This window comes from Erinaceus europaeus, chromosome 7 (genome assembly GCF_950295315.1).
Source record: "Erinaceus europaeus chromosome 7, mEriEur2.1, whole genome shotgun sequence".
Classification (NCBI taxonomy): Eukaryota; Metazoa; Chordata; class Mammalia; order Eulipotyphla; family Erinaceidae; genus Erinaceus; species Erinaceus europaeus.
In genome coordinates this window covers 7,224,437-7,240,229 of record NC_080168.1, presented here as the reverse complement: position 1 = coordinate 7,240,229, position 15,793 = coordinate 7,224,437, and the positions used below count along the sequence as shown (strand labels likewise).

At 43.3% G+C, this 15,793-nt stretch overlaps 1 protein-coding gene across 3 annotated transcripts in view; it reads left to right on the top strand.

Moving 5' to 3' along the window:
- Window positions 1-15,793, top strand: part of DOCK10 (dedicator of cytokinesis 10) — a 309,226-nt gene that overhangs the window by 276,229 nt on the left and 17,204 nt on the right. For all 3 annotated transcript variants that reach the window (XM_060193683.1, XM_060193682.1, XM_060193684.1), the window contains exons 48-50: window positions 2,565-2,671; window positions 5,473-5,595; window positions 7,382-7,495. In XM_060193683.1, the coding sequence (XP_060049666.1) occupies window positions 2,565-2,671; window positions 5,473-5,595; window positions 7,382-7,495 (344 nt within the window). The remainder of the gene's footprint in view (window positions 1-2,564; window positions 2,672-5,472; window positions 5,596-7,381; window positions 7,496-15,793) is intronic.

The following is a 15,793-nucleotide window of genomic DNA, read 5'->3' as shown; positions in this document are numbered from 1 at the left end:
CTACTGTCATTGGCTCCAATTCCCTGCCACTTGGATGGGAGCCCTTCCCTGAGGACATGACCAGCTATTTTCATATACATGAAGATCCAGCCTTTTTTTTTTTAATCTTGCTGGCCAAAATGCTGAGAAAACTTGGAAGCATTTCTAAATAATGCAAAATAGTAGAAATTAGCCAGCAATGGGCATCTTCAGTGCACAAGCCCCACCAGGGTTTTTTTTTTTTCCAATATCATTTTGAACCCCTTCAGTTGTGGTAATTATTGAAGTCCACAGTTTAACATAGAGATAAATGGTCTCACCAAAGGTAGTTACATCCGAATATTGGAGCTATGTTTATCTATAAATCCTCTGTTCTGCCCATAGATCCATGCCTGCTACTTACAGGAAAGAGGACACTCTACTTGATGCAAAAACATAAAAAGGAGAGGGTCTCATCTGCTCTATTCCTACTCTTCAGTTCCTGTTTATTAAACAATCTGTCCTTTCAGCTACCAAGTTGCAGATGCTACTATGATTCCATCCTGACTTCCCTGGGCAGATGACCTCCCCAGTGTGTTCTGGAACCTCACCTCTCCAGAGCCCTGCCCCACTAGAGAAAGATAGAGACAAGCTGGGGTATGGATCAAACTTTCAATGCCCATGTCCAGCAGAGAAGCAATTACAGAAACCAGAACTCACACCTTTTGTACCCCAGAAGAATTTTAGTCCATATTGCCAGAGGGGGGAGAAATATTAGGGGAAGATGACTAGAGGGCTCTGAACTCCATCCAGCTCCATCAAGAACCAGAAAAGAGGAAAAAGGGGAGAACATTTAGAAGTAGTAGCAGATGTAGGTGTGATTTAGGAAGAGAAGGGGAGTCGGGCGGTAGCGCAGCGGGTTAAACGCACATGGCACCAAGTGCAAAGACCAGCATAAGGATCCCGGTTCAAGCCCCCGGCTCCCCACCTGCAGGGGGGGTCCCTTCAAAAGTGGTAAAGCAGGTCTGCATGTGTCTGTCTTTCTCTCCCTCTGTCTTCCCCTCCTCTCTCCATTTCTCTCTGTCCTATCCAACAATGACGACATCAACAACAACAATAATAACTACAACAATAAAACAACAAGGGCAACAAAAGGGAATGAGTAAATATTTTTTAAAAAGAAAGAAAGAGTGGTCCGGGAGGTGACGCAGTGGATAAAGTGTTGATCTCTCAGGCATGTGGTCCTGAGTTCAGTCCCCAGCAGCACATGTACCACAGTTGATGTCTGGTTCTTTCTCTCTCTCCTAGCCTTCTCATTAATAGAAAGATAAAATATTTTTTTAAAAAAAAGAAAGAAAGAGAAGGCAAGACTATAGAAAAATGTGGGCACAGGGCCAGGTGGTGGCTCACCTGGTTGAGCGCACATGTTAGAATGCGCAAGGACCCAGGTTCAAATCCCCAGCCCCGCCTGCAGGGGGAAAGCTTTGCGAATGGTGAAGCAGGGCTGCAGGTGTCTCTCTACGTCTCTCCCTCTCTATCACCTCTTCCCTCTTGATTTCTGACTGTCTCTATCCAATAAAGTTTTTTAAAAGTAGGAAAACATATATAAATATTGACAGATAGAGAAATAATAGTCAATGCATTATCTGCAATCTTGGGAGAACTGCTGTAGCCTCCACCAGAGGGAACTCTGGTAGTGAGAACAGTCTGGAACTATACCTCTATTGTCTTTTAACTTTATAAATATTAATTAATTAATTAAGTTCTAAAACAAGAGAGAGGCCAGATGGTGGCACACTTGGCAGAGCACACACAGCACCATGCACAAGAACCAGGTTCAAACCCCTGGTCCTCACACAGAAGGGAAGCTTCACAAGCGGTGAAGCAGGTCTGCAGGTGTCTCTCTTTCTCTCTCCCTCTCTGTCTTCCCCACTCCTCTCAATTTCTCTTGTCTCTATCCAAAAATGAGATAAATAACGAGTAAAATTTTTTAATTCTTTATTTTTATTGTATAACACAGAGGTAAGTTGAGAGTTAAGAGGGATAGAGAGGGAGAGAGACAGAGAGAGAGAGACCTGCAGCTCGGTTTCATTGCTTGTGGAGTTTCTTTTCAGCAGGTGGAGACTAGGAACTTGATCCTCAGGCCTGCACTTGGTAAAGTGTGCATGGGACTGGCCATGTCACCACCCAGCCACATAAATAACATATTTTTATTATAAAAAGGGAAGCATTTTGCCTAGAAGAGAGTATTTATCAGGGCGGGTGGTGTTGAGGGCACCTGCTAAGATGTGTGGTACCTGGGTTTGCCCTGCCCCCACCCCCAATTGCAAGAAGAAAGCTTCGCAGGTGGTGAAGCAGTGTTGTAGGTGTCTCTCTCCTTCACTCTGTCCCCTCCCTCTCAATTTCTGACTGTCTCTATCCAATAAACAATAAAGATCATTTTAAAAGGTTTTAAAAGAAGAAACTATCAACAGTCATAATCTAAACATCCCGTTGACTGTTAACATCGTAACACTACCACTTGTATCATCATGAAGGAAGGCATTAGCTACTACAAGTGAGCTTGGGCTCAAATAGTCATGGTGAATTTTGCTTGGTCTCCACAGGCATGTTCTCTATGGGCTGGCCAGCTTTCCTGAGCATCACACCAAACATCAAAGAAGAAGGAGCAATGAAAGAAGATTCTGGAATGCAAGACACACCATACAATGAGGTGAGATGATGACTTCAATGGTAATTTAGTAAAGAAGGGTATGGAATTGTAATATTCAGCTAAATCCTAAGGAGAAAATCTTACCTACAAGTCCAATATACTTTATTATATGTCTTGGGCAAAATGAGGTGCTGGCAAAAATTAAGCTAGGCAGACATTAGGTTTCATTATAAAGTATAGTTTTCAATGGAAATTTAAACCAAACTTGACTTCAGTAAGACAGATTTAAATATATATATATAATCAGCTGTCCCTCATGGCAGAAAATCTGCAGTGTCTCAGTAAAGGCGATAAAGGATGCTGAAATCTTTGTGAGCAGGACACAGTGATTTCTAATGCATTAGAAAGTTTATCTGCATGGTCCAGGAAGTGGCACAATGGATAAAGCATTGGACTCTCAAGCTTGAGGTCCTGAGTTCAATCCCTGGCAACACATGTACCAGACCGATGTCTGGTTCTTTCTCTCTCTCTCTTATCTTCCTCATTAATAAATAAGTAAAATTTAAAAAAAAAAAAAAAAGGAGAAGAAGAAGAAAAGAAAAGAAAAAGAAAGAAAGTTTATGTGTGCCAGGTTAAGCACACATAAGACTCACGCAAGGATCCCGGTTGGAGCCCCTTGTGGTGAAAGAAAGTTTATCTACAAATGCAGTTGAAAGGCTCAATTATTTCTGCAGAAAACCTGATACTCAAGCCACTGTTGCTTTTCACTAACAAAACATTGCTGAGACCAAAGTAAAAGACTCTGGGGTGGGTGGATGGAGAGAATACAGATCCAAGAAGGATGACAGAGGACCTAGTGGGGGTTGTATTATGTGATGCATGTACAGACTATTGTATTTACTGTCGAATGTAAAACATTAATCCCCCAATAAAGAAATTTTTAAAAAATTGCTGAGAACTAGCAACAGTTGTGGAGGGAAAAGATATCAGTTAAAATATTTCATAAGCTAAGTTGATTATTTATTCATTTATTTATGAGAGAGAGAGAGAGATACCCGGAGCATCACTCTGGCCTCTGGCACATATGTAATGCCAGGGACTTAACTCTGTGCCAAGGACAGAACTCAGAATCTCATGCTTAAGAGTCCAACACCTTATTGACACTGCCACATCCTGAGCCACCATAAACTTAAGTCCTTAAGTTATAAATGTTACATAGATGCTGACAAAGGGTAAGAAAGCAAATGCTTTACCTTTGATCCTATATTAATTCAGTGTAAAAAGCAAATGTAATCACACACATTTTAACTAATTAAGACTCTTTTCCCTAAAATATACTAAGTAAAACAACCCTACAACATTATCCACTTGCTTTAGATCATCTTTAGTTTTATTCACTTGAAGATTTATGAAACCACTGCTTCACGTGCAACTTAAAGATAATGATGGGGAGAGGGGCAGAGGCATAACTGAAGCTCTTAAAGTGTTCTGAATCACAAGAAAGAGAATATTTCCTTCAGCATCAGAGTTAGCCAGTATTTATGAATGCAGGTGTCTTACCTGGCTTCAATTAAAAAAGGAGCAATTTTTAGAGACATGTGGGTGGAATGTGCTGAGTAAATCAAAGCTGATTAGATGATGTGTGTGCATGAGTCTGGATATCTAGTAGGACTGAAAGGTGTCATATGAGAGTGTAGGTCCAGATAGGTGCAGCAGCGACAGGTAAAGGTGCAGGAAGAAGAAGGTGTCCTAAGAATGGAGTGGGCAGACACAACACGGCCAGTACACAGCCTGCTGAATGACAGGGAGGTGTCACTGAGCATGGAGTCCCTGAATGTTGTGCCAGGGAATCTGTGCCACACTGGCATTTCTACAGAAGTTTAGAACAGTGGAGACCTCACCCTTTGGTCACTGGTCTAGGCCAGAGAGATAGCTCAGCATATTAAGAGTATAGGACTTACAGGGGTCGGGCGGTGGCGCAGTGGGTTAAGCGCACGTGGCACAAAGCGCAGGGACCGGCGTAAGGATCCCGGTTCAAGCCCCCGGCTCCCCACCTGCAGGAGAGTCGCTTCACGGGCGGTGAAGCAGGTCTGCAGGTGTCTGTCTTTCTCTCCCCCTCTCTGTCTTCCCCTCCTCTCTCCATTTCTCTCTGTCCTATCCAACAACAAAGCAACGTCAACAATGGCAATAATAACCGCAATGAGGCTGCAACAACTAGGGCAACCAAAAGGGGGGAAAATGGCCTCCAGGAGTGGTGGATTCATGGTGCAGGCACCAAGCCCAGCAATAACCCTGGAGAAAAAAAAAAAGAGTATAGTACTTACATGTCTAAAGCCCCAGAGGTTCCAGGTTCAACCTCTGGCCCTGCCATGTGTGGTCACTCTCTTACCATAGCTCTCTTTCACTTACATAAAAGTGAATAAATACATCTTTAGGGCTGTTTTCGAAAGAACAGTTACTAGACAGCAGCGCATCTGAGCGGCTGGAGAGGGGAGACAAGACTAGCTGGAAGAGCGAGCGCTGTTAACTTAAGGTCTGGGGATGAAGGAATGGGCATCTGAGCTGAACCTGCAACTGTGGGAATGGAAAGAAGTAGATAGACCTGAAGGTATTTCCTGCATTGAAACTGGAAAATTTGAGGGGCTGTTCAGGTGATGGCAGTGAGGAACACAGAGGAATCCTGGAAGACTCCACCACCCCTGCCAGAATGGATGTTGTTACCAGTGACAAAGCTAAAGGGTGCAGAGACACCACTGAGCATAGTGTTGTCGACATACGGTTGTGAAACCAAGCTTCTGGAAGAGGGCCAGTGGCGACCCTGTGTAACTCTCTGGGGGGCGGGGGGTTTTGGGGCGCTGCAGCATATCCTGGTGGAGCAGCTGTACATGTGTGTGGAGTTCCTGTGGAAGTCTGAGCGGTATGAGCTCATCGCTGATGTCAACAAACCCATCATCGCTGTCTTTGAGAAGCAGAGAGACTTCAAGGTAGGTGCTCGGCTAGTCAGAATCGCCTTCTTTCAACTGGTGGGGTATTGACAACTCCACACAATTCCCACTGCCAGAACTCTGTATCCCACCCCCTCCCATGATAGCTTTCCCATTCTCTATCCCTCTGGGAGCATGGACCCAGGGTCGTTGTGGGTTGCAGAAGGTGGAAGGTCTGGCTTCTGTAATTGCTTCCCCGCGGAACATGGGCGTTGACTGGTCGGTCCATACTCCCAGCCTGCCTTTCTCTCTCCCTAGTAGGGTGGGGCTCTGGGGAAGCGGGGCTCCAGGACACATTGGTGGGGTCTTCAGTCCAGGGCAGCCTAGCCGGCATCCTGATGGCATCTGGAACCTGGTGGCTGAAAAGAGAGTTAACATACAAAGCCAAACAAATTGTTGAGAAAGAAAAGACTTTTATCTTGGTGGGGGAAGTGGTGGTGAGAAGATAGCTCACCATGTAAAGGACATCCCCTGCCATGCACACAGCCTGAGATTGAGCCCTGGTATGGCAAGGTAGCACCGTGTAACTGGGGAGGTTGTAGTGCAGCTCTTGCTCCTTCGTAATTACTCTCCCTAAAATAAAAGAATGGAAAAAAAATCAGCTCAAAAGCCATGAAATTTCACATATTTGAGGCCCCTGTGTTACCTGCATACACACACACACACAAACACACACACACATACTATGTTGTAACTTTAACTTAAGAGGGGGACTTAGGGCTTCAGTTCAAAGATTCAAAGCTGTAGGTTTAAACAATAGAGGATTTATTTAGGTAAAAAAACAAACATTTATCTAGGTGCTGCAAATAAGGGGCTTCATTTAAGGTAAAGGAAGAGAGGTTTATAAGGGCAGTACAAAAGTATGGGACATATATTTTAGATACACAGAATAAGCAAGTATTATCAGGGGTTAAGAGTACACTAGGTCCATAAAGTCTAAGTATAATTATCAAAAGTCCCATAAGATAAACAATTATCAGCTGAGGTATAGGTTGCTCATGGCTGTAGGGGAGTCTTTTATTTAAATTTTTTATATTTATTTATTTATTTTCCCTTTTGTTGTCCTTGTTTTTTATTGTTGTTGTAATTATTATTGTTGTTGTTATTGATGTCGCCGTTGTTAGATAGGACAGAGAGAAATGGAGAGAGGAAGGGAAGACAGAGAGGGAGAGAGAAAGAGAGACACCTGCAGACCTGCTTCACCATTTGTGAAGTGACCCCTGTAGGGGAGTCTTAAAGCATTTACCTGCTAGCAGAGTCACACATGTTCAGTTCTCAGGAGAAGTAGCCATGGCGGATACCTGGAGCACCTCCGCCAAGATGAAGCAGCAGCCAAAGACAGAGACCTGCTCCAAGTCCGTGCTTTTATACATTCTTTTCTCTGTAGCACCTCTTCAGGCTGACGTCATTCCTATGCTAATAGTCTCAAACTCCTGTTGGGGGTCACAACACTGTTTTGGATGGTATTATTTTTATTGAAGATACTGACTGTGTAACATTGTGTATACTTAAAGTGTACATCATGTTGACTTATGTTTTAATATTATTTGTTTATTTTGCATAGAGACAGAGAGAAATTGATAGGGGAGGGGGACATAAAGAGAGAAAGACACCTACAGTACCATCTCACCACTCTTAAAGCTTCTCCCTGCAGGTGGGGTCCAGGGGCTTGAAGCTGAGTCCCTGTGTAGGACTTTCTATGTTTGTGTCATAGCATGGTGCTAAACTTCCCATTTCTTATGAGAGCCTTCTCTGCTGTATGACACCCTTTGATTTATGGTTTCAGAAACTATCAGATCTCTACTACGACATCCACCGGTCGTATCTGAAGGTGGCAGAGGTGGTGAACTCTGAGAAGCGGCTGTTCGGACGCTACTACCGGGTGGCATTTTACGGACAGGTGAGTTCATGGGAAGCAGCGCATCCTATAAATTCTGCTGGGCAACTGAAAGTCCTCTCTCTCTCTCTCTCTCTCTCTCTCTCTCAAAAGAGAGAAACGGAGGGAGAGAGGAAGAGAGAATGTGAGAAACCTGCAACACTGCTTTCACTGCTTGTGAAGCTTTCCCCCACAGTTGGGGACCAGAGGCTTGAACCTGGGTCCCTGCACATAGTAACATGTGCATTCAACTAGGTGTGCCACTGCCCGGTCTCTCTGAATACTCTTTCTTTATGAGACATCAACTGGATTGAGGGAGTATGGGTACTTCTGGGTGTATTTTAGTGCTTTTCTGGCATGAGGGGCTACATGTTTCTCTATCAGAATATTTTATATTGAGACATAAATGGGCAGAGAAGCCCATAAGTCTTGGCATATATTGCATTGGTTGGAGATTTCTAACTTCCTGAAGGAAAAAAAAAGACAATTCTCTGCAGCTTCCTCTTCTCACTAGTTCATCTTGGAATGTCTGACTACACTTTGCCTTTATTTCAAAGCACAACTGAGGGAGAGGAGATAGCTCACCAGGTAGAGTTCCCACTTGGCTGTGAACAAGGACCTGGGGTCCAAGTCCTCAGCCACTTCCTGGGATCAACATGAAAAGGAAGAGCTTCATGAGTGAGGCTGCCTTTTCTCTCTCAGCTTCTTTCTATTTTTTTTGCCTCCAGGGTTATTGATGGGGCTTGGTGCCTACACTACAAATCCACTGCTCCTAGTGGCCATCTTTCTTACAATGTTATTATTGTTATTATTGTTGCTGCTGCTACTATTGTTGGATAGGACAGAGAGAAATTGAGAGGGGAAGGGAAGACAGAGAGGAGAGAAAGATACCTGCAGACTTGCTTCACCACTTGTGAAGTGACCTCCCTGCAGGTGGGGATCCCTGCATTGGTCCTTGCTCTCCACACTATGGGCACCCAGTGCACTACTGCCTACCTTTTCTGTCTCCTTCTTTCTTTGTCATCCTAACCATGCCTCACATAGGCTCAATAAATTAACAGAAATGAGGTGAAGTTAAAATGAACATGTTTCAATGCCAGGGTAGCATGGGGGTGCCTCTTCCCGGGCGTATACTCTCTGGGTTGGAGAGAACTCGACTGGAGTCAGCCTGGGCTGCTACTCACTCAGTGATGTGAGGGAGATGACTCAGGAACCAAACACATGGTGGCAAGGCGAGGCAATGCAATTCTTTACTGATCAGAGAGCCAAGGCTTTTAAAGGGCAAACCCAGAAGTGGCAAGTCAGAAATGGCAATGGCTAGGAAAGGGGCGGAGAAAGGCAAAAGGCAGTTGGAAAGGTAGGAACTTCCTTAGCAACTGTTGCGAGGGTTTTAACTGGTAGGATTAATACTATCCTGCAGGCAGGATGGGTCTTGAGGGTAGAAAGAAGATAGATCAAAGGAATGGAATGGGTGGGGATCTTTCAGGCAAAACAATGATTATGTAGATAGGCCATAGTATCAGGAATGCAGGGTGGAGCAGGGGGAGCTGGCTTAATGTTTTAAGTAATGCCAGGCTCCTGGAGGCAGAAAAATTCAGGGTGCTTTGTGAGGCTCCTTACAATTTCCCGACATTTCAAGAAATACAATTCTTAGCATGCAAGGGAGTAAGGAATTCCTAGGACACTAGTACATCAGAGGCAGGACTTTTGACTTCATCATCACATGTGTTTTGTTTTGTTTTTCCTGTTTTCCAATCAACACCGTTTCCAGGCAAGACACCATATGGTGATTTTGTTTCCTATACTGCAGGTCAAGTCAGTGTTACAGTTACTTCTCTCCACTTACTACATAAGCAGTGGCATGATTGGAAATATTAGTAACCCACAGACCAGGATGAAGGAAAGGGGAATGCATTATATATTAACTGTGAGTGTCCCCAGGCAGTGCTCTGAATAGGGCAGATCCTGCCCTGTTTCTTTTCAGGAAAGCTTAGAACACTCTTAGAGTTCAGCAGACAGGGTTGAGACTTTTCCTCTTAAAGTAAACATTTTATCCTTTTCTCTTCCTCTTTGGGAGACCTCTCGGCCCCTTTATTTCCTTCCCTCCTGAAAAGCACTGTTGCCGCCATTCCTTCTTTTCCTTGGAATGTTTAAAGACTGCAGGGGAAGGAGTGCTCACTCCAGAGAATTTCTAGTGGGAGTCTTTAAAATCATATACATTGTCTAATCACCAAAGGCAGCTAAAGCATCATCTCCTGAACTAGTAAAGATAGTCCTTTGTACTTGGAAAGGGAAGTGTCCCCCGGGAACCGCTCAGATAAACAAATAGATGCCTTTGGATTATGGAAACGGAAAGACAGTGATAGGAATCAGGGATGTGATGAAGCAGAAAGAGACTTAGAGTAGACTTTGGGGGGTCACTGGCAGAAAATCAGAACTCTTTAATGTGTGTGTGTGTGTATGTGTGTGGTGTGTGTGTGTGTTGTGTGGGGTGTGTGTGTGTGTGTGTGTGTGTGTGGTGTGGGGGATGTGTGTGGTGTGTGTGTGTGGGATGTGTGTGGGGTGTGTGGGGGGTGTGTGGGGGGTGTGTGTGGGGTGTGTGTGGTGTGTGTGTGTGTGGTGTGTGGGGGGGGGTGTGGGTGTGTGTGAGTGTGAGTGTGTGTGTGGTGTGTGTGTGTGTGTGTGGTGTGGGGTGTTTGTGGGGTGTGTGGGGTGTGTGTGGTGTGTGTGGGGTGTGTGGGGTGTGTGTGTGTGGGGTGTGTATGTGTATGTGTGTGTGTGTGTTGAGAATGGGGGGAAGACAGAAATAGAAATGGTGCCTTGAGAGCCATGAAGAAAATAAATAGATGAAATATTGGGGGCACGGGGAATGGCAGAGAAACCAAATCAAAAGGAGAATGGAAAGGGAGTAGGAAGATCCCAATGACTAGAGCATATGCTTCGCCATGCAGGTGACCTAGTCTTGAGCCCCCAGTACTTCATGCAAGTGTGGCAACACGGGGACAAGTTACTGAATCTTGGTGACTCTCTTTCCCTCTGTGTCTCTATTTCTCTATCTGAATAAAAATGTCAGTCCAGAAGTAGTTAAATTAGGCATGCATGAGGCCTGGAATCTAGGGGAATGGAGAGGAAAGGAAGGAAGGCAGAAAGGGAAGAAGGGAGAGAGGGAGGGAAGGAGGGAAGAGATTATCAAGGAAAGATGAGTTTCCAGAGGATGGTCACCAGCTAACTTCGGCACAAGAGTGGCCCAAGGTACACAATTGACTTTCTAACATTTGCATCTCCAACTCTTCAGATAATGCTCCCCCACCGCCAAAAATAAGTTAATTAATTACATTAAAAAGTAAGAAGCTTCCTTTAATGTTCTGGTCATGAAAACCCGTATTCTCTAACCAATATCTAAGATACAGGCTGCTGAACGTGAGTGAAGCAGGCCACTTTCCAGCTTTATTTTAATCCAGATGTCTACTCTTTTCTCCCTCTGGCCTTGTTTGTTCCAGGCGGTGGTAAGTTCTCTCCCCCTCTCTCTCCATGTGCATGTTCTAATCATCCTCATTCTTCCCTTCATGTGGTTTTACTAAACCTTAACTTATTCGGGTACAAATAAGGATCGAATCTAAAAGGTGAGCCATCCTGCATTTCCTGAACTAAATTGTGTTTTTTCCAGTTACCTAAATTACAAAAATGTATCCTTTACTTTTTTTTTTTTGTAAATGTTTTCTTTCTGCACAAAGTCAGAGCTCATCTGAAAGCCTATCCTCACGCATTCACAAATACAGGCGCTGCACGTATTTGAACTGGGCACGCAGTCATCCTGTGTATCTACAAGTCTATCTGCATCGATGACTGTACACTGGGCCTGGTATTGGTGATGGTCACTCAGTTTAGGCCACTCTGAAAAGTTCATTAAGAGGAACAGGGTGATTAGAGTTTCCAGAGCTGGAGTAATGGACACTTTCCTGTGCTTTCCCAAACTAATACCTTGGAATTAATACCTTGGCTCTCTAAGGTAGTGAGCTCTGTGCAGTTTTAGAGATGATACTATTAATTCCCAACATAAAAGAAGAGCAGCAGACTGAGTCTTGATGCAGTAGATCCAGTTAAGTCTCCTAAGATGCAGAAAGAAACACACACAAAAAATTGTAGATCAAAGCAAGACAAGATTCCATAGTAGGACCAAGAGCTCAATAAGAGAAAAGAATGTTCCTGTAGGTTTAAATGACCTGAAGTTGCTTATCTCCGGACAGACTTTTACCCACAGAAAAAAAATGACAAATCTTGTGATTCATGTCCATTAAACTGTAAAGAGAAATACCCTCAGTGGCCACACATGCTCCACATCTGTCTCTGCAGTGAACTGGCTTATACATACATTTTTGTAATTCTTGAAATCCGTTCCCACATCCACAACAACCGTGTATTTTCTGCCATCACTTATAAAGTTGGGAGTCATGAGCCTTGAACTCACCTACTAAAAAAATACTCAAAAACTTCTCTACTAAGTAGACTGGGGGGGGGGTGTGGGAGGGAGAACAGAATGGGGGACTGAGGGAAGCTACTTCCAAATGACTTGACTTTGCTCTTTTTGCAGATTCCTCATTAAAATGTGCTGACTGCACCTGGCCTTGTTTGTTTTTTACTACTGTCATCATTCTCACTTGGTTTTTATAAAATAAAATTTAAAAAAAGATTCTCACTGGAGCTTACAAGGCAAAATGTTTCATGAAATCTCCAGACCCAAATCCAGACCTAAGCATAGTAACTACATTCAAGCTCCAGCCGCCTTTGAACAAAGACAGGAAGTACAGCCCCGGTCAGGAATGTTCAGATGATACTCAGACACCTGTCCCAAAACACCCACGTGGAGGATGTTCCAACTGCTGTGAGGGCAGCCTTGTGTCCATCTCACTTTGCGCTAGATAAATACCAAGACAAGTTGAACATTCCCCCCTTGTACGTGCACACAATGAAGAGCCCAGAGATTGAAGTCAAAGCCTTGACTGCTTGATTAACACAGCCCCCAGGGTCCGAAATAATTCCTTCATCTTTTATTTATTTATTTATTTATTTATTTATTTATTTATTTTCATGAAGGCACTCTCTGTCCCTGTAAAATTCCCCTTTTGAAATCCAAATTGACATGCCTTGCAATCATGTTACAGAGGTTACAGGAGTGCATTGCAGGCAGAAGACCCTTTCCCTGCACAGAAAAGCCTTTCAGTAAATATTTTCGAGTCCCCTGTGGGCTAGTAGTGTTTTCATGTGACAGCACTGGCTGGAGTAGTTAACATTCTGTCTGCAATCAGCCAGATATTAGTACACATTCTGCTATGTTTTCATGGCAGGAAGTCTTAGATAGTATGAATTGTCTAATGCAACATCTGAAGTTATTGACGGCAGAAAGTTTATACCAAGGAGTTTATAGAAATCACCATAGTCCCCAAAGTGTCCCCAAAGTGCATTTCCAGAGAGCTTTACAGCAGTACTGACATTCATTGTAACCAGTGGCATCCTTTGGTTGTACTGCTTAGCATGACAGCGAGCAAGCAAGGCCTATTGTGTTGCTGAACAGATCACATGTGCCTGGGCTGAGGGAGCTTCATCCTAGTCAGCAAAAGCTGTGAACTGTGTGATTCTTAGCCATGCCGACACAGGTACAACTGTATCTCACAGTACCAGTTTTTCTTTCCTCTTCCTTCTTTTTCTTTTCTTGTTTAAATCTCAGCACCTTGATAGAAAAAAAAAAAATGGTTGGAAGAGGGGGAGGAAGGAAGGGGTGTGTGTGTGTGTGTGTGTGTGTGTTGGTGGTTTGTGAAAAACCACCTCCATTTTAGGATGTGGAAACACTTCTTTTTCTCCACCTATAAAAGAGTTCCTGAGGGGGTCTGGGGAGATAGCATAATAATGGTTATACAAAAAATCTTCCATGCCTGAGTCACCAAAAGGCTCAGGTTCAATCCCCAGAACCACCATAAGCCAGAGCTGAGCCTGCTCTGGCTCTGGTAAAAAAAAAAAAAAAAAAAGAAAGATAGAAAGAAAGAAAGAAGAAAGGAAGAAAGGGGAAAATAATTCCTGATATTGACTATGTACATGTAACACACACAATATAACATAATGTTATATACGTATAAGTACATATATAGAATATATCATTTACTTTATATAATTTACAAGGAACTATTTCTCTGCATTCTGTCCTTTCTCTTAGTGGTTAGCTTATTATTATTTTGACATACTACATCTCTTTTTGCATCAATTGGTTTGTGTGCTTTGAATTAGTCAAATATGACAAGGCCTCCTATACTAGACATTACAGTCACAACCTAGAGCCACTACAATATTTAGAAATGCCTAAGGAAATATATCTGAGAAGTCATCAGTGATTTTAATAGTCAGTTGATTCAGGTAGTTTTTTCTCACTACTGCCTGGGTATTTCATAAACCACCATGTTAACTCCATTGAGTAAGCATCCTTACTTAACTAGAATAGGTACAACTTGCTGACCACAGTAGACCAGGGTGTTTATTGCATTGTGAAGTGACAGATATTTCTTTTCAATATCAAACTTGCAAGGGAAATGTAGAGGTCACCAGCTTTCATAGCCTTGAAAGAAACTTTCCTCTCATAACCTTGAGGATAAAGCAAGATCAAAATTGTCCCCTGGGTTTTCATCACCCTGTATTCTTGTTTTGTTTTTAATTTTTACTTATAAAAAGGAAACACTGACAAAAAACACAGGATAAGAGGGGTACAACTCCACACAATTCCCACCACCAGGTCGCTGATTGTCAGAGAAATGCAAATAAAGACAACATTGAGAGACCACCTAACCCCTGTGAGGATGGCATACATCAAAAAGGACAGCAGCAACAAATGCTGGAGAGCTTGTGGGACAAAGAAACTCTTCTGCTCTGCTGGTGGGAATGTAAATTGGTCCAACCTCTGTGTTCTTGTTTATCAAGCATTTCTTTCCTGGAGCAAACATGGACATCTTCCATGAGGCTGTGTATCAGCAGGCTTCGCTTTGATAACTTCCCAGGGTGAAGGGAGCGTGGGCCCCAGACATTTTCAGAACCACCACTTGCCAGGCGTCTCACAGGGTCCTACAGACTGTACAGGCAACCCCTGGGCTGCAAGTCTGGCTGGCCCAGTTCCTTCCTACTCAGGGCATAAGACAGCCTCAGTGGTTTTACATGCCCGTGCTAAATAAAGATTTCTAGTCACAATCTCTTTCTCATCAATAGCTTTCCAAAATATTAAAATGAACCTCATAGGACTTTCATTACAAGGAAGAACATATTTTATTTTTAAATTTATTTTATTAGTGATTTAATATTGATTTACAAAATTATAAGACAATAGGGGGTATTATTCCATACGGTTCCCACCAGACTTCCATGCCCCCATCCCTTCCACTGGAAACTGCAGTAGTTCTCCCAAGGTCACAGATATGGGCTGATTCTATAAATATATATATATATGCATATTTTTGCCCATTTTTTTCTACAATCCCACCTTCACTTCCTTTCTGAGTCACCCCTACACCTATAGTACTTCAGAGTGTCTTTACTTTTTTCCTTTTTCTCTCTCAGAGAAGACAAACAGTGCCTGGCTTCCTTTGGTGTTTCCCAGATTTGCTTCCCTTTCAGTCATGGTATAAAAAACAAGATTCTTTTTTTTTTAATATTTATTTTATTTATTTATTCCCTTTTGTTACCCTTGTTGTTTTATTGTTGTAGTTATTATTGTTGTTGTCATTGTTGGATAGGACAGAGAGAAATGGAGAGAGGAGGGGAAGACAGAGAGGAGAGAAAGACAGACACCTGCAGACCTCCTTCACCGCCTGTGAAGCGACTCCCCTGAAGGTGGGGAGCCGGGGTTCGAACCGGGATCCTTATGCCGGTCCTTGTGCTTTGCGTCACCTGCGCTTAACCCACTGCGCTACAGCCCAACTCCCTAAAAAACAAGATTCTTGGTTACAGATACTTTAGGTCCTAGTAGAATGGGGAAGCCCTCTGATTTTCTACCCCTATAACTTACCCCTCTAGGAGTAGCGGCCAAAATTATTTTTGGGGTGCAGAAGGTGGGAGTTTTGGCATCTGTAATTGCTTCTCCACTAGTCATGGACCTTGGCAGGTTGATCCATACCCCCAGCATGTTGGAAGAATATTTTTTCCATGCAAAATGAAGCTAGTTCTCTGATCTTAGCCAGGAACGAACCTGCTTTGCAGACATGAAGGCTTTTCTTTGTTAATGTCATCATCCTCATCTAAATAGTACTCACCAAGGACTTGTTGTGTGTCACACACTGTCCTGGGGGT